The following is a 19,154-nucleotide window of genomic DNA, read 5'->3' as shown; positions in this document are numbered from 1 at the left end:
TGTGTACCTTGATGGTACACATGCATACACAGCAAACTGACTTCGAGGGAAACGCTTGCTGATCATCCTGATAATGATAGATATACTTGCTAGCGTCGTAGAAGACATTTTTCTTGCAAGGTACGCGCTATGTATGCTTATAGGAAACAGCCACGATCCTGTACAACCATCGAATTGATTCGGCTGATGATTTGGCCCGTTATCAGACTGAGGTTGTGTAGGTGACACGTTCTGGCGACAATAAAGCAATAGTACGAAATAAAAGCACTTTATTTAATGCACTGTGTACACACTTGTTCGTTAGGAACGCAAGTACTGCTGCGATGGGACATGTTAGGAAAACATTACTGCTGAACGCACTGCATAACCGCACATAAAGGCGCCGGTTAACGGCAGCAGGACAGAGGCAAATTGCCACCCATCACCTTGTTGGTGTTCATTTCGGTAACGCCCATTGTTACGCCATTAAGCAGCGCGTCTGCTCATGACAAGAGACATCGTATCATGACTATAAACTGATCTGGTCTCGTCAAAGTACGCATGCTGTAAAGGTATAGATCATGTCAAATTGTCAGTTCTTATCTGAAAGGGGTGAAAATGCTTACATTTGCACTGGGATACATTGACTAGGTAAAGGGAAACTTTACTTTCAATTGCCAAAAACTTCTGTGCTTTTTGCGCTGCTTGAAACAATGGCATTACTCTGCTCTTCACAAGTGATGATATCGGATTCTACAGTCCTGATTTGCATCTAAGGCTTTGATTTATCCGTCCGAAGAGAGCTGCCTGCCATAAGTTGACGAGCTGCTCGTGGAAGGCTTGCCGGTGATGACGTACTATTATTAGATGGCAAAGTCGTACAGCTTTTGTGCCTTCTGGTAGTGCTTGCAAAACATTCTTTTACAGATAATTTAGTGGTAGTTGGGGAATCCAGCGTGATGATACATTCTGGACGACTCCACGAATGCGCTTATTAACAAAAGAGCGAGAACGTTATATTAGCATCTGCGTAAAACATTGCTTTGTGCTTACACACATTTTCAAGTAGTATACACTCGACGGAAACCACAGTTTTCAAGGCTGCACTATGGCTATCACCTTTTGGAAACGCTGGAATATTATGAAGAGGATGCATGAAAAAGGTACCCGTAGGCGACTGCCACACTTCGAAGAGCGGATGCCTTTGGTGACGTGCATATCTACATAGCTATAACATACCTGGATTTCGAAGTCGTCGTAAATCTGCGGAGGTCCAAGATAGAGCGTGGGAAGGTAGACGAAGAAGGCGAGCGTCTTCCAATACGGCGGCCACTGGCACCGGCTTTTCGCTGGGGTCCGGCGCTGTGCTCGAACAAAGTCTAGGCTGAAGCTAAGGCCACGCATGATGTTCCAGTGGAAGGCGACGTAGGCCACCCTATACGGCATGAGTCCATATCGTTCATACATGTACTGGGATGTAAAAGAGAAAAGCAGGCACCATGTTACAAACTGCACCACGAGCTGCACAAATCGCCTGTGGCACGTCCACTGAAAAAAACCCCGGTAATACGACAGCATCTAGTTGAAGGGATGCAGGACGGCAAAAAAGGACCAGCGCTTATAAAAATCAGCGTAGTACTCGTCCTTACACTTTTCGTACGACACATTGTACTCAGCTAAGCTTCAGCAGCTTAGTTCAACAGCATCAACAATGGCATGACTACCGATTGCAAGAGACAGTGAAAACACTGTCCTTCAAACAGTGCTATTCCTCATCCAGGTTCTTCGGTATCTCGGGAAACAGGTTACGGTATATGTTTCGCAGTATAAAGTATATTGCGCAGTCTAAATTAAATTTGTGAAACTCTTCTTTGCACTGTTGATGTTTTCTACGTTCCTGAGTACCCTTTATGTCGCACAGCAGCTGTTGCCATGCCAGAGCGTTCTTTACAATGATTGAAAAGTAACCTGTGGTAAATCGTGTTTTCAGGTACAAAGTTCTCACAAAGAATGCCGCTCACGGTATTATATTGACATGAGTACTTGTTTATCTTATTCCGGTCATCGGAAAAAAAAAATACAATGCGAGTGGTATGCGTTTCACTGGCTTGAATTCAAGAGAAATCAGCACACCAACAATAAGCCTGTGTAAACAGCAAAGGAGTTTCTTGGCCACTGATGCGAGCAGCGTGTCTGTACACGTCGGCAATGTTCGATTTTGCTACATAGTAGCCTTACAACTATCCTAAAAGGGCATGCTTTGCAATGTAATATGTTTGCGTGTGAAATCAGAAGGGGATATAACGATGACCTTGCAAAAAGGGGTGCGATGTGTAAATGTAAACCTTAGCGACTAAATGCCCTAAATTACCTGGTCAAACAATACACGATAATACTACAGAACTACATCCATACTCACGCAGCTAAAGAAAAGGCCTGTTTGTTTGCTTTTCAGCATGCTACCTTTGACAAGCACGTATTAGAAAAATGTCCCATGCGCGATAGCAGCAGTGCCCAAAAAATATTGTCTAACTACAACGTGGATACACGTGAGTCTAAATATCGTTAATTTCACCCCACGGAATTCTTTAAAGTGCGCGCTAATTTAAGTACATCAGCTTTATTTTTTGCAGAATGTCTTCATCGAAATGCAGCTGCCATCGTCTGGAATTGAGAGCGTGAGCCGGCGTTCAGCAATGCAACGCAATGACGCCATAACGGCTTTCCGATGTTCCGAGCTCCTTGACTCACCCGCGCTGGCTCGAAAGGGATCACGAACTTTTGGCAGTGGATCACGGCAGCGACCGCGTAGCACAGTGCAGGGAACCGCAGTGCGGCCGCAACATAGAAGGCGGCGTGCTGTCCGAGGTACAGAAGAACCGCCTCCCAGCCCAGATGAAAGGCCATGAATAAGCACGAGTAGGCGCTGCAGAAGACGGGAACTAGCTGAAAAAAAAATTCGGAGATGTGAGGGGGGGGGGGAGAAGGACAAAAGAATTAGCCGGCAGTCTCCTGCTCTTACAATAAAAGGTAAAAGAAGACAAAAAGAAAAGCTGCCGGAAATATTTTTTACCGCATTAGGTGTTATTGCTTGGTGACGTGATTTTTTTTTTTGGTGAAAGCGCATTCTGGAATCGCCGCAATCAATATTGAAACAATTATTTTGGCAAGAGGTGCACGAATAATGTTGCTTCACCACCTCTATACACGGTGATGCCTCAATGCATTATTATACTAAGCATGCATGCGGCAAGGCCTTTTCTATGCAGCATCGTTGGTACCTGTCTAATGCTGCAAGGGATTAACAGCGGACAAACAAAATATATCTCAGGCTGGAGCCAGGCAGAGACATCAGCAGATGTGGAACTGATATTGGGTTATCTGCCATAGGCAATATATATATATATATATATATATATATATATATATATATATATATATATATATATATATATATATATAAAGTTTTTGCAGGGTTCGCAATAACACCCGGTATATTTAGTAAAGATTTTATAAGTTCTTAAATATTGGTTTAAGTTTCTGGTAGCGCCATGCCTACTTTTTGCCTTGTTGGACGTTTGCTGGTTCGTTTGTTCATTTGTTGGCCTTTCTGGGCTTGCGTGTCAAAGATAAAAAAAAAATTATTTGAGCTGTTAGAATAGCATAAAAATGAAAGAAATGTCTTGCTTACCGACGGTGCCACGTGGGCCATCACCCTACCCAGTACGGGATGCAAGAGGTGCCACTTCCACATGTTGATCACGACGTACCTAGTCGTCAGCCAGCCCCAGTTTGACGTGTCCTGCATGCAGGGCACGAGGACCATGTCCGGAATATGAATGATTATTCGAAGGGGCGGGATATTAGGAGCAGGAGAAGGAGGAGTAGGAGGAGAAGGAGGCGGATTAAATAAAGAGAGAAGGCAGGGGTGTTCACCCGAAATGCGATTGGTTGGCTACCCTACTGTGGGAGAACGGGAAGAGAGAATGGAAAGGTAAAATAGGGATAGGTAGGGGAGGGGAGCAAAGCCGTCGTGACCTTGCACACGCACGTGGAAAGCCTGGCGAGTCAAAGGCGTTCACATAGGCTAGTCGCCCTCCAAAAAGACAAACAAAAGTGCCTTCCTAGCTTTGTGTGCCGACGAGCGATGTCTTCAAGTAGCATCTGCCCAGGCAACTGCCGATCGTCCAGTCGTCCCAATTCGATTACTGCGGTACATTTCCAGTCAATTTTCGAGGCACAAACGCAGCACACACCACTTAATAGTCATTATATTAAACATGAACCCTGGCTAAGCCACCTATGGACACCGCACTACCTACCGCTCAAATAAACACTCTTCTTGAGAGTGCTTTACTGCTTCCACTTGTAAAGATGCTTTACTCTCAAAGTTATCATCCAGCAAATATCTCTGCGGCCAGGAGGGGTGGAATACTCCTTGGCGAAAGTTGCTTAGAAAGAATGCGGTTGCCACTTCTGGTGGAGAATGTGCTGGACAACGAGGTATAAGCCCACGCGAAGACTTTTAGTCGGCTGGCTTAGTTCCAATGCAGCTTATGAACAGTATTTCCGCCTCCTTGTCAAGGCATGCATACTAAGCAGCAACCCCTTACACTTGAACGTTTAGAATTAAATGCTGGGGTTTTGCCTGCCAGCACCGCGATAGGAATGTGAGGCACTCTGTAGTGGGGCACTCCAGATTAAGTTTGACCAACTCTCCGCCCGTCCGTCGGTCCGTCCGTCCGTCCGTCCGTCCGTCCGTCCGTCCGTCCGTCCGTCCGTCCGTCCGTCCGTCCGTCCGTCCGTCCGTCCGTCCGTCCGTCCGTCCGTCCGTCCGTCCATATATCCATCCATCCATCCATATATCCGTCCGTCCGTCCATATATCCATCCATCCATCTATATATCCGTCCGTCCGTCCGTCCGTCCGTCCATCCATCCGTCCGTCCATCCATCCATCCATCCATCCATCCATCCATCCATCCATCCATCCATCCATCCATCCATCCATCCATCCATCCATCCATCCATCCATCCATCCATCCATCCATTAATCAATCCATCCATCCATCCATCCATCCATCCATCCATCCATCCATCCATCCATCCATCCATCCATCCATCCATCCATCCATCCATCCATCCATCCATCCATCCATCCATCCATCCATCCATCCATCCATCTACCCATCCATCCATCTACCCATCCATCCATCCATCCATCCATCCATCCATCCATCCATCCATCCATCCATCCATCCATCCATCCATCCATCCATCCATCCATCCATCCATCCATCCATCCATCCATCCATCCATCCATCCATCCATCCATCCATCCATCCATCCATCCATCGTTCCTTCCTTCCGTCCTTCCCCACGTCATCGCCGTTATACAGTTGTCATGCATTCTCTATCGTACCATCATCGTGATGCCATTGGGGTCGTTTTGTCGTCGTTACTCCAGCTTTTTCATCCGACTCCCGTCATGCCATCGTCTTCAGGCCGTTGTCGTCACACATTCCTCATTCATTGTCATAGCGTCGTCGTGATACCGTGGACGTTCCATCGTTATTACTCCAGCTTTCTCATCCGACTCTCGTCGTGAAGTAACCGCTTCATCGTCGTTATTGAAGCTTTGTCATACGGTTCTTGTCGCGCCGTCGTTGTCAGGCCATCGGGATCGGGATATCATGATCACAACCTCATAAACGTCACCCCATTGTCATGAAGTCTTCGTCGTCATAACACCTTCGTCATTCCGTCTCGTAATTTTTTCTTCGTCTGTTGAATACTGCTATAGGAGTAGATGTTAATAAAGAGAAACGAGGAGAAGTCGGCCTGCTGTGGTTATTGAATAGTGCTTATGCCGACGTTGTCATGGCATTTTGTCATTGTCAGGCCGCCGCTGTCATTTCTTGTCATACTGTCATCATTCTAACTTCGCGGTCCTGCCATCGCTGTAATTTCAGAACCGTCAACTCAGTGTCGTCATGCCATCAACGACATGCCGACTTTGTCATTCCATCGACAGAATTTTTATTTCGTCATTCCGTCGTAGTCACTGCGCCGTCGCCATGCCATCATGCTCACGGCCAACGACGACAAGCGAGTGCCTGGCAAAGTGGTCCGATATTGCAGAGAAATGATGTTGCATATAGCGGAAGCAATAGCAATGCAAGGATAACTACGGGAAATTTCAAATAAAGGTGTCTTCCGCAACATGTTGTGTGACTACATTGCTTGACTACATTGCTGACCCTTAGTATCTTGGTGCCTGCAACACCACGACCTTGCTTCATGAATCGAGAATCATAAAAAATGTCGAAATATAGGTATGAGCAGCATCATGACCTGTCTCCTATATATTTAGGCATCCCCACCCAAAGTTTTTGTGGTAGAGACAATGCACCGTGTACTGTGTGGCAGCTTACAAGGCTATGAAAGTACTCTTGTGTTCTTTGCAATAATTTCACTTCTGCGAATTATCTTGATCGAGTGGTGTTTTCCTACCACAAATGGGTATTCAGGAACATGGGTAGGGTCTCGATGGCTATGTAGCTTTTTATTTCTGAGCATGATGGGCCGCGACTTGTGAGTGCCAAGTGCGGCAGCGGCAGGCGCGCTTCGTTGGATGTGGAAAGCACGCTCATACAGCGCGCTTTAGCCCGAAGTCTGACCTTAAACGGCCGGTACCCGGCACCTCATGGTGAATGAAATTTCTCATTGGCCATGTGTAGCTTGTGGACGTTAAAATCATCATTTGATTAGCGTTTGGGGTTACTTTTATTTTTTTCGTGTTTCCGTGCCCTCTTTTTCTCCCTGGCGCTTTCTCAACAGGATATACACTACTGATTGGCCTCTCTACATTCTTCCTTTTGCTGCCACAGCAGTTTTGAGCTCGAAAACCAGGCCTACTACGTCCGTCCGCCGGTCTATTTTACTGCGCACTTTTTACGAGATCACCTGCTCATCCCGATCTTAAGCAGCACACATAGCGAAGAGAAGCAAAGCATTCCCTCCTACAAGTTATTCAGCTCAAGCCAGTGCCGCAATATTCAGTTAGTATATTTAGTAGCCGTATGCATAAAGAACTCGGCTTTATGTGCTTAAAATACCGGTATCGTACCCGGAATGAACAACTACATTAAGCTTTAGCAGGCGTGGTCAGCTGCAAGCTGCGCATTTTTAGATAGGCATGTGTGGAAATGAAATTTGAAAAGGCGTCCGAGTTAGCGTGTCATCAGGTTTCCATTATGCCAAATGGTCATCACGACAAGGTCAAGACTGGATGCGGCACTTTCCTTATACCGCCCAGGACCCGTCTTTCAAATCCTTGCGTGATGGGCAGCCATGGCCCTGGCAGGCTGTATGTGGCGGTCAAGGATGGTGATGACGGCGACATGTGACCATATCATATTCGCTCACCAAACCACTCAACTTTGTCTGAATCCGCGCTGTCGCTGTTGCCCCATATCGTGACGCCCAAGGCTGCATGCCCACGGTAGGTTTTAATGTAGCCGCTGCTTAGTCGTTAATTACAGCGAAAGCCAATGAAAAATGGGGAGGTTCTTGTTTGCTGGCGTCAAAGATCAAACAGTGCGGTAAGGCAATACCCTTACACATATGGAAAAAAATGTGTTGCCAAAGAAAATCAGCGAGAAATGGAATTCGATTCAGGTGTAATTTTTAACCACCTTTCCTCTAAAATTAAATATCTTTCCTCTTATAGTCCTGTCGGATACAGCGGTAATCTGAATAGCTTAGAAAACATCCAAGCATACATTTATAAATGCTCGTATGTAAAAGGTATTGACGTTCAAACACCTTTATTAATACGTTTACTAGCGTTGGCCAGTCAGAAAAGAACTGCCCCATTGTGTAAGGTGCAGTTGACTAAGGTGCACGTAGTTGTTTTTCAATTCCATTGGAACCCTTCGCGCTTCGCTATTCAAAATGCTTATCGTTTTAAAGCACCCAATGGCTTACCTGCTTCTGTTCAAGACCATACGGGCTCTTGATGAAGGCGCGTTTCATTTGGACCAGGAGGAAGGCCTCTAGAGAGTAAGCGAAATGTAAGCATTAACATTCTGAAGTACCGAAGAAATTATGCAGTAATCCAAGATCTCGAGTCTATTCCCAGCTGTCAACATGACAGTCACTCAAGTACCCGTGCATCGTTTAAATGCGAAAGCATTAGGACTTGTCCAGGTTATCATCTTCTATAAAACTGCATCTTAATTCACCTTGTTCTGATTTGTACCAAACTTATTACACCTTCATCTAGCTTAATCCAGCTTAATACAATTTTTTGAGTGGGCCACGGCGTCTGTCCGATGCCGTGACGGTCCACCGTGGGATTTCGCAGTACTAGCGGCAGCTGGTCCAGCGCCGGGAACGTGACATAATCACTTGATCACGTAGTTTTTCGGTAGCATCCGATGATAACAACGGACGCGAAATTTTCGGCTTCGTGGGGCATATAATGCTTTCGCATTAATAATCCGGGGTACAGCGGAAAACAGAGGAACAAGGAAAACATACATCGGCAGTGTGCTTCAACATTATGCATGAAGGAAATAAAAGTGGCGAAAAAAATTTATTCTTCTTACATAATTTGTGAGCTAAAGCAGAAGCAAAAATTGAAGGAAATGCCAGAAAAAAAATATTCCAATTTCGTCGTGAGGGTGAAGCAATGAATGCGATGGCAACATTTAGAATATTACACGAAGTGTAAGACTCGTAGCTACCGTAGCAGTATGAACTGAAGTAGGCAAAGTAAACAGGAGCTGCTGTGCTAGAGGTCCTTTGTTTGAATTACGTCATCAGACAATGTCATTTATGTTGATTAGTTAAAGGCAATGTCTTTCTTAGCGACTTTACCACCGCGTTTGCGTATCGGGTATGTTTCATACCTCTTTCCTGGGCTCATCCTGGAGGTAGCCCACAACCACGCTAATAAAATGACAACATTTTCAAGCTTGAGCGCTGTTATTGTTTCGCACTTTTAATGTTTAGCTCTGACAAAATTTAAGATTAAAGGCGGGCGCTGTCGTTGTTTTGCTTTATAACGTCACTTTGTGGGCTGCCATTCTCAAAACTCTGGGAAAACTCTGAGGAATAATTTTGTCAAGAATGTAAGACCTTATATGAACAACTTTCCTAATAGACTGGGGTGGCAATACAACGGCATGTCATATAGCATGGCATGTCATGTATTATACATATACCTAATTATGAATAAAGGGAAAATCGGACATCCACCCGTTTGTAGCAATTGCTACAATTACTACGTCATATAGCTAATTATATAAGGAGCCTTACGGCGACGCTGATGGTGACAACAAAAATTTGCTTGGAGTGTCCATATATTAGTTACAGCGATAAAATTATTGTGGTGCTACAGAAGTGGAATTGTGCCATTATATTTTTTCGTATTTGCACATAATATAACAAAGAAGCAAAGGAACGAGACAATAGTTTTGTTGTTGAGGTTTTCTATAAAATGTAAATGCGAAATGAAAAAAAAAAACTGCAAAAGTGATTAAACTGGTCGTCGCAATCGTACGGACAACGTTCCAGGTCAATTTTAACAAACGCTAAGGTCTATTTACTAGCCTATATTAAAGGCTTCCTTTTGACTTGGTAGATCTCTATACCAAGCATAGAAATCGGTTATACTTTTTGCGATATAGAAGAACTTTTGACACAAACATTGACCGATGAAACGATACCATTAAATTATATTTAATAGCATTTTAGGGACATCCTGGAGACTCCAAGGGTGATCTCGTACAGACTGAGGCTGTGGAGTATCTTCTATATTTATCGTCATACGTAACTGACCATGAAATAGATATGTTGTGGGGGGGCCTCGACCAAACAACGATTCCAATTGTGGAGCAGCGTGGACGTAGATAAGTGCACAGAACGACTCTGGACTTGCTTGTGTAGGTACGACCATCCGAAGCCCGCTTGCTAATGTCTGTGTGGCCTCTTATGCCTGGTTTTGTAGTGACCTGCCGGAAGTCTCTTCTACAAGGGCCAACGAGGGTCGTTCTGTTTATGAGTGTTTAACAAGATTATATTATGGGCACTTGCGACCGTTCTTTCGGCTATGCCAATTATTCTATTCTGCATAAGCCAGCTGTGCAAGGAAATGATGCTCGCACGCGTTGTTTATGCGCTTTGGTGGACACAATGTTCACATGAAGTCAAGACACCCTAACTATTGCTCATATTTCTTGTTTATTTCGCAATTGCAGCGTGCATCTATGTGAGCCACTACAAGAGAAACGCATTCGAAGACAACAACATTTGGTCGGAAGCTTCTGAAGGATTTGAGTTGCGAGATATTTTTCATGAATTTTTTTGCTCAATACGCTGGTTTCACGTTCAGAGGAGGACGACTCGCCACAAAGGGGCCTCGACACAGTTGAGGCAGGTGATTTCAGCAAAAAACGGAGAAGCCAGTCGTAATTTTTATCAGCCCAAAGTAGGAGCTCTTACAAAGTGCGCCTGGCTTCTACGAGGGTGCTGTGCGCAATGGTCTTCGACACCTGAAGCGTTCGCCTTTGCGTAGAGACTCAAGCCTAAGAATGTAAAATTAATTTACTTTGTTACAAATTTGATTATGTACACCTCCGAACAGAAAAGCTTTAAAAGTTTCAGGCAAAAAGGATTTGCCTTGCAATAGGCATTTCTTCAAGTTGAAAATATAAAATTTATGGAAAGAAATATGATAAGATGGCGTGAAAATGAATGGATGAATGAATGAATGAATTAAATAAATAAATGATAATAAAATAGCATTTAGCGCGCGCACACTCGTCCACACAAGAGTGAAACACAAAGCAAGCGAAACATAACAAAGGCAGCTCGTTACCCAAAATCGTCCTTGCTATTTCAAGCACATGTCCGCACTTAGAAAAAAAGTATTTCACTGTTTCGAAAGCTGTTCCTTAATCACCACTAACTGGCCTTGGTACACATATTATTTCGAGGGACGATGTGTGATCACCCAGAACGTTAACATTGAAGCGCAGCTGCTACTGCTGCTGTGAGTTTAACGGTCAGCGTGGCTACAAGAGGGCTATGTCCTCGCACGCCACTTCACACGAACACGACGCCGAGCTTTCAAGATTGCTTATTGTTCTGTTTTTTTTTGAAGAAGGCGCTTTGTGTCTGTATGTCACACCAAGGCGAACACGGCTAATATTTACACCCTTCTCGGCATCTTCCCTTATACAACGTATTTTAGCCCAGGGTCGGCGGCATGCATTCACCAAACCTTGTCGCAGGTGATGTTATCGCTGAAAGGTTTCTGAATACGTTTCTTGCCTGGTTGCTGAACAGCTAAGTGGTGCACGCTTCTCCATGGAAACGAACAAGAAGACGAATGGGAAAACTGTGCATACGAGCATATATTTGCAGGTTTTACGTGTCTGGGAAAATTGTGCTTGCCATAGCACATAATCTAGCTGTTCAAGAAGCATTTGACAGCCTTTTCTTTAAATTACTGATAGTTTAACTTAGAGGACCCACATATCGTACGTGGAATGTGAGAAACTTAATCGGCGCTTCGTACGAATCTTCGTACGCAAAGCGTGACCGCCCACAGGCCTCATCCGTATGCGGCGGCAACGGCCCGACATCTAATATACAACCTCACACTGTGCGCAATACAATGCCATATCCACGGGGACCACGGGACTCTGTTGGGGAGGGAGGAGCGTAGGCTTGAGATAATTAAAGCAGGAGTGCTATCGCCTTTGGGGTCTGATCGAGTGAGGAGAGCTGGGGTACTTTGTTTTTAGGCAAACAGTTATATTTCCTCAAAAAGTGATTTTGCGCACGGGAAGTGGCGATATGGTAATAAAAGAATAAAAAAAAAACCGATTCTCTGAAAGTAAACACATCAAGCAGTTAGCGTTCAGGTATCGGCTAGTGTGTACAACGCACAACCTCCACATGATGTCTGCGATGCTCAGCTTATTTAACTTTGATTAGTTGGTACCTACTAAACATTTAACACACAGGTGCCCCCGATTTCTGCAAGCTTCATGGTATAGAAGAAGCAACGGCTGCATTTCTCTTGCAAGCATTATTTATTTATTTATTTATTTATTTATTTATTTATTTATTTATTTATTTATTTATTTATTTATTTATTTATTCATTTTTTATTTATTTTTATTTCAGGTTACCTCCAAAGGACGCTCTCTGGAGGTGTTTCATAGAGGTGAGAGTAGTAACAGAATCAGTAGTAGCACAATAATAATAAACCCATGCACAAGCGCGGTATTACGGCAGTTTGTGCGGTACATTAGTGACGCACATCTCCACGGATATAACAACTTATAATGATGACTAACAAAAGTACGAGGTTCAACGTCTCGAATCTCAATTTCTAGGCTCGCGATGACACAGGCCATGTTGTAGGGCTCCGAAATAATGTTTGACCACCTGGAGTTCTTTACCGCGCAACCAAATAACGGTGCACGAGTGTTCGCTGCATTTTGCACCCACTGCGGCCTCCGTGGTCGTGACTCGAACCTTTCACTTCGTGCTCCTCAGCAGCACAACTCCACAGCCACTGAGACACAGGGGCCAGTAAAGCGTTGACTTATTAAAACTAGAACATACCAGCTGAATTGTTGCTTATATATTTAAATAACCAGTAGATTAAAGCACGAAGCGGAACACGACAGGGCAGACACGGACACGCTCTAAATCCTGCACTGTCATCGCCGCCACCCCCCTCGCGCTTCCGTCCTACACATTGCGGCATACCAGTTTGCCTGCAACTAAGCCTTGCTTGAGAGAAAGCTATGGCTCAGGGGCTCCTATTGAAATGCACGGGTAGGGAGAAATAGCTTCTTTCTCTTTTTACCGATCACTGCTCCAAATTTGATGAAGTTTGTTGCGTTTAAAGAGGAAAAGGTAAAATTGCAGCGGCGGTAAGAAGCCGATTTCGGATGAACGAGGTGAATGCTATTAAAAAGGTGGATAAACATTCAAAATCGAAAAACAAACAAACAAACAAACCAAAGTATCAGTTACAGACTTGTAAAAGGACTAAACAAAACATATCACAACTAAAACCTTTAATACAGCTGTCGATCGCAATTGTAAGCTGTGAATTTGTAACTCTAATTTGTTCGCCTTAGAAGCTCTAATGGATGCTGCATACAGAACTGCGGTATGAGACTTTGTTGCAGAGTCACGCATGTTTAAACTTCGGGCAGAATTTTCTTTAATTGGCTAATTTCCAAAACTGTTTCTTTTCATTAGCTTTCAAGCCCTAAGTTAAAATCTTTTGGTTCGTGGAGTAAGCAGAATTTCACTTAATATTTCAAGCGCAACAAACTTCATTCAAGTCAGCCCAGCGGTTGTGTCATCGCAGTTTTTTTTATTGCGTTTTACACGTATTTGCATAGGGAGATCTGAGTACGCCTTGCGCCAGAGCTTTGTGTGAACGTTCGCCCTTACATTAGAGGGAATTGTATTTTCACCATGTTTCACTTACTCTCTTCGTTGGTCGCGAACCGCCACATGATGTACGAGAAGGCTACGAAAGTCACCGTCCAGTGGTACACGTTTTCCAGTCCCCACGTCCATCCTGGAGGTCCATCTGTTCCAGCTGTCGCACCGTCTCTTCGCGGGGAATGTTGTTACGAAAATTGGTGTATATAAATTGGAAAATTGGAATTGGAATTGGACTTATAAATTGGAAAATTACGTTGGTATATGACCATAGGTACAAGGGACCCAACACAAGCGTGCTTCTCCACAGATACGGTTTGCCCAAGACAGCTCCATAATATATATATATATATATATATATATATATATATATATATATATATATATATATATATATATATATATATATATATATATATATATATATTTTAAACATTTTTTGTTTACCTATTCAATTATTCATTTTTTACTGAACGTTATGCGGGTGGCCAACCCGCATTATTGCAGGGTAGATCGACATGCAAGTCGACCGTGACGACCGTGACATTTGCGTCACAATGTAATAAAATGACTCTATGCAGTCAGTATAAGATTTCAAAGGGATACCCAAACACAGGGTAGCTAACAATGAAACCAGTGCATGCAAGAATTCCATACCTAGTAAATACGCTATGTATAGGCTAGGAAACGCACAACGCCTGTCGCACCAATTAATCCTAAAAATGGGTCAGCTGTACAGCAGGCTTGAACGGCTTGCGGCAAGTTGTTCAACATTGTTATTGCATTACCGAAAAATTAACCCACCATTAGGATACTGCTTAATGCGAAATTTGCTGGCAGCTGTATGCGTGTTTTCAGTCTATTGTTTTATTTTATTCAATTACATATACCGCAACCCAATATAAGGCTGTAGCAGGAGTGGCAACATTATACATTACTATACAATACACATTAAAACACACACATGCACAAAAAGATGAATGGTCAAAAAGAAGTGCTTTGCATGTTAGCCAATTCGTTACCGGTCATAGCTATGAAATCTTTTACTGATAGTGAACGAACGGAGAAGAAGAAGAAGCCGACTAGTGCGGTCGTGCAAACATCGGCTCCCGCTTCGATCAATGTTCTTGCGCCGAATTGTTGTGCCACCCCTGAGAACCTGGTGGCGATCGACGCGTCGTATCACAAGGATTACGTGGATGCCCATTTTTTACCGGTGGGTCCATTTTTCGCTTCGTTGGAAACTGTTTTCTGCGTGCCACGTAGAAAAGGTGCCAGCCCCTGGCTCGCGCTGCAGGCCTAGGCCTCACGCGCACGACGGAGTGTAGGCATGGCCTCCGGCTCAGCTGTTGAAGGCATGGAGATCACCCCGGAGGAAGATATTGGATGGATGACAGCCATCACTCGCCGAAGGAGACGCGCATTAGCCGCTGGCGGGAAATCCGTGGCTATAAAGGATACCAACCATGGCGGGAAAGGTAGTCGCCGCACGGCCACCTCGCAGAACGTGCTTAAGCGCGTCGCTACCGCCTCTAGGATCCCGATGCTACCGAGGGATCACATCAAGATAATTGTCCGCCCCCGTGGCGGCCTCGACGTTAAAAAGTTCAGCCTGGTGCATCTCTCCAGAGCGCTGGCCATGGCAGCAGCCTTAGCGCCGGAAGACACGACGGAGGACACGTACTGTCCGAACGGCTGTCAGAACATCTTGGTGGTATCAACTCCGCGGGAAGAAAACGCAAGAGCTTACGCCAAGGTACGCAAGATCCATACGAGGGATGGACCCTTCGAAGTGGCGGCCTACACCGCAGCAGGAGAAGATACATGTAAGGGTGTTGTTCGCGGTATCGACCTGGACATTAGCGACGCGGAACTGAAAACCCTTTTCGTCAATCACCGAAATCCGGGCCTCGTCGAGGTACGTCGGATCAAGCAGACTACAACGGTGGTGGTACTTTTTGAAGGACAAAGAGTGCCAAACCACGTTATTTGTGGTAACGTACTCATGCCCTGTTATCTCTACCGACGACAGATAGATGTGTGCTACGGCTGTGGTGAAATCGGACATAGATCCGACGTGTGTCCCAATCCGGCAAGTGTTAGAAAGTGTAGGGGCTGTGGAATCACTTCCCCACCTGAAGATCATCATTGCGATCCCAAGTGCGCTATTTGCGGTGGCGCACACCCAACTGGGGACCGAAAATGCAGCCGAAGATTCCAGATGCCTTACATTGTGAGGCAAAGGCGTCGTAGGCGCCAACGACAGCAAGCACGCTGTACACAGGTGGCCGAAGACATTGAAGACAGCAACAATTCCCAGCGCAAAGGGGTCATGCTAGAAAACGACGCCAACTTGCGCTCTCGCACGAGAGGACGCTCCAGCTCACGAGGGCGCTCCCGCTCCAGGGGGCGTTCTCGATCCAGAGGACAACCCAGCTCTGGAGAATCTTCTGGTGTTGACCCGCAACCCCGAGGACCTGGGTCAAGATCGAGGTCCCGTTCACAGTCGACCCCAAGAGCAACCTGGGCCGATCGAGTCAAGAACGGAGGCCTTGGGAAACCAGCACAACCGACAAGGGCAAGGTCCAGGAGTACTAATGGTAGGGCACAGCCGGAACGTGAGTCAAATCCCCGAATATTGGCATTAGAATCAGAAAACCAGAAATTAAGGCAAGAACTGTCTGAGCTCAGGGAGGCTTTCAAATCCTTTAAAGAAAGGTCCGAAACACCCCGTAGTCAGATGGACACAACGGCTCCAAAACCCTTGGCCGGCAAACCTAAACGTAAAGCCCCCCACCCCGTTCCCATTAGCGAAACAGAGGAAGAAGATTTAGAAACCTCTGAGGCAGAGGAGATGGGAGAGAGTGAGGCACCCCCCAAGAACAAAAAAGTCAGAATAGCCGCAAGGTTAGCCACAATAGACAGGACTCTGGCGAAAATCATGGAGCTCATCACTAATCTAGATGCTCGAGTGGGTCAACTAGAAAGGCCCAAAGTTAAGGCAAAGGCAAGCGCAGCGGCTGCATCGGCAGTCCACGGAGGCACAAACGGCAGCCCGAGCGCGGACTCTAGGGGTTCGGGCAATCAACCAGTGGTATCATAATGGCTTCAAACGACAACAATAACATTAAAATATGGCAGTGGAATTGTGCGAGTTTCCGAAGGCGCAAGGCTCCCCTGCAGCAGCTTATTAGATCGGCCAAAGTTAAGCCGCACGTTATTCTCTTACAGGAAACACTAGCTAAGGAGGATATCTCTCTACCGGGTTACAACTCCGAAACCTTGACCATTCCAGGGGGTCGGGGAATAGCGACTTTGGTTCGAAAGGGTACCTCCTATGAAACTCACGAGCTTCCCAAGTACAAGGTTGGTCTAGAAGCACAAATGATTGAACTCATTCTGAAGAACAAAAAAGCAGCTAACGTGTATATAGCTAACGTTTATAGCTCTCCGCAAGATAGGAAAAGGGATTTTAAGACCCTCTTGGGCCGCATTTCCAGTAAGGCAGATACAGCCCCACTTGTAGTGGCTGGGGACTTCAACGCTCCTAACAAAGAATGGGGCTATGGTCATCAGAGCGTCAAGGGTACTAATTTAGCAACCACGGCAAGTGAATTAAAATTTGCTCTTATTACAGATGCTAACTTCCCCACGAGAACTGGTACCTCTACTACCAGAGATACAACCCCCGATCTTACATTCCTTCGGGGAATTGAAGGCTCATGGGACAATCTGCAGGAGAATTTAGGAAGTGATCATTACATAATTGAAGTCATCTTACAGACGCAACCACCACCACTAAGGAAATATGAGTATGTGGACTGGGATCTCTTCCGTAAGTTGCGTAAGGAAACCAGCATAGATGACGAATCTTATGAGGAGCTCTTAGATCAACTAAAGGCAACGATTAAGAAAGCTACTAAAGCAGTCTCAACAGAAATCGAAGTCCCAAAAATGGACTCCAAGCTAGCTCACATGCTGGAAGCGAAAAATTCTCTCCTAACCAGATGGAAGAGTCACAGACTCAATAGAAGACTTAGAGCCAAGGTTGCCCAAGTTAATCGTGATATCGAGACATACGCGGCTCAGCTTTCACGTCAACAATGGGACGAAACTTGCTCAGAAACAGACGGCAGATTGCGCAGAGGAGGCAAATGGAATCTATTGAAGAGCCTACTTAATGACAAGCTCTCCAGAGGTACTACAAACCTCGCCATAAACAGACTCGTCAATAAACAGATAGCTATAGGGCGGACAGCAAGAGAGGTCGCAAACGACCTCGCACACATGTACCTGCCACTTAAAGATGAATATGAAAACGAAGAAGAAGTAAGCGAACCTTACTCCGGAATATCGCAACCGGACTTGGACAGTGACTTCACTGCAGCTGAGGTAAGGCATGTACTTTTTAATTTAAATGGGAGATCTGCCCCGGGTCTGGATGGCATCACAAATAAACTCTTGCGAAACCTGGATGATGATGCCATAGACATAATCACGGTCAAAATTAATAGTCACTGGAGATCCGGCACTGTCCCACCGGAATGGAGGGAGGCCAAGGTGACGTTTATACCGAAACCCGGGAAACCACTAACAAAGGAGAACCTCAGGCCCATATCACTTACATCCTGTATTGGCAAAGTAGCCGAACATGCTATTCATAACAGGATAATAGAACACATAGAAAACCAGGAGCTTTTCAGGCACAATCTCATAGGCTTTCGGAAGGCATTATCCACACAGGACGCCATGCTCATGATCAAACGGGCTATTATTGACGACCCTAGCAGGGACGTAAAGGGCATCCTGGGTCTGGATCTTAACAAAGCATTTGATACGGTTGCACATAAACATATCCTACATGAAATCTCAACCTTGAACCTGGGAAGCAATTTTACAATTATGTGAGGTCCTTTCTAGCTAATCGGACAGCTCGGGTCAAACTCGGGATAGTCACAGGCGGTCCATACAATTTAGGCAACAACGGCACACCACAAGGTTCAGTATTGTCCCCACTCCTCTTTAACATTGCCATGCACAGGCTCTCGGAGGAATTGTCCAAAATTCCGAGCTTGGGGCACGTCATATACGCTGACGATATCACAGTGTGGGTCCCAAGGGGGTCACTCGCAGCAGTAGAGCAGACACTACAGGCAGCGGTAGACACCACAGAATCCTTCCTTAAGGGCACCGGACTCAGGCTATCACCTAGTAAATCTGAGCTGCTGCTTTTTAGACAGGGGAGACAAGGTGTTAGAAACCTTGTGCCTTTAGAAACTCTGCCAATAAAAATCACAGACAACACAGGACGGGTCATACCCAGAGTAGAGCAAATAAAAATTCTGGGTCTTCTCATTGACGCAAGGAGCTGTAACGCTACAGCCCTGAACCGTCTCACAGGTCAGGCCAACAGTACTTTAAAGCTCCTGGGCAGGGTTTCAAACCGAAATGCAGGCCTCAAGGAGGACAATCTCATCAGAGCATATCATGCATTTTTCATCAGTCATGTGACGTACATTGCATCATACCTGAACTGGGGAAAAGGAGAGAAGGCTAAGCTAAACGCACTTATACGCTCCGGACTCAAAAGGGCTCTGGGACTCCCGCACGGAACGAGTACCGAACTCCTCAACAAGTTAGGACTACATAACACTATAGATGAGCTCATTGAGGCGCATTCGATGTCACAAA

General features: G+C 45.3%; 1 protein-coding gene and 1 long non-coding RNA gene across 5 annotated transcripts in view; one reads left to right on the top strand and one right to left on the bottom strand.

Annotated features, from left to right (window-relative positions):
- LOC139048003 (uncharacterized) overlaps window positions 1-19,154 on the top strand; it is a 126,487-nt gene that overhangs the window by 30,165 nt on the left and 77,168 nt on the right. Inside the window, exon 2 of the long non-coding RNA XR_011507424.1 lies at window positions 12,180-12,219. This is a non-coding gene — a long non-coding RNA (uncharacterized lncRNA). The remainder of the gene's footprint in view (window positions 1-12,179; window positions 12,220-19,154) is intronic.
- Window positions 1-19,154, bottom strand: part of LOC135904778 (protein-cysteine N-palmitoyltransferase Rasp-like) — a 34,296-nt gene that overhangs the window by 9,871 nt on the left and 5,271 nt on the right. For all 4 annotated transcript variants that reach the window (XM_070522288.1, XM_070522290.1, XM_070522289.1 and 1 more), the window contains 5 exons: window positions 13,507-13,634; window positions 7,968-8,035; window positions 3,671-3,781; window positions 2,731-2,925; window positions 1,219-1,449 (listed from right to left, as the gene is read on the bottom strand). In XM_070522288.1, coding sequence (XP_070378389.1) covers window positions 1,219-1,449; window positions 2,731-2,925; window positions 3,671-3,781; window positions 7,968-8,035; window positions 13,507-13,634 — 733 coding nt within the window. The remainder of the gene's footprint in view (window positions 1-1,218; window positions 1,450-2,730; window positions 2,926-3,670; window positions 3,782-7,967; window positions 8,036-13,506; window positions 13,635-19,154) is intronic.

This window comes from Dermacentor albipictus, chromosome 7 (assembly GCF_038994185.2).
Source record: "Dermacentor albipictus isolate Rhodes 1998 colony chromosome 7, USDA_Dalb.pri_finalv2, whole genome shotgun sequence".
NCBI lineage: Eukaryota > Metazoa > Arthropoda > Arachnida > Ixodida > Ixodidae > Dermacentor > Dermacentor albipictus.
Note: the sequence above shows the minus strand (reverse complement) of the source record. Positions and strands in the feature narration are given on the sequence as shown.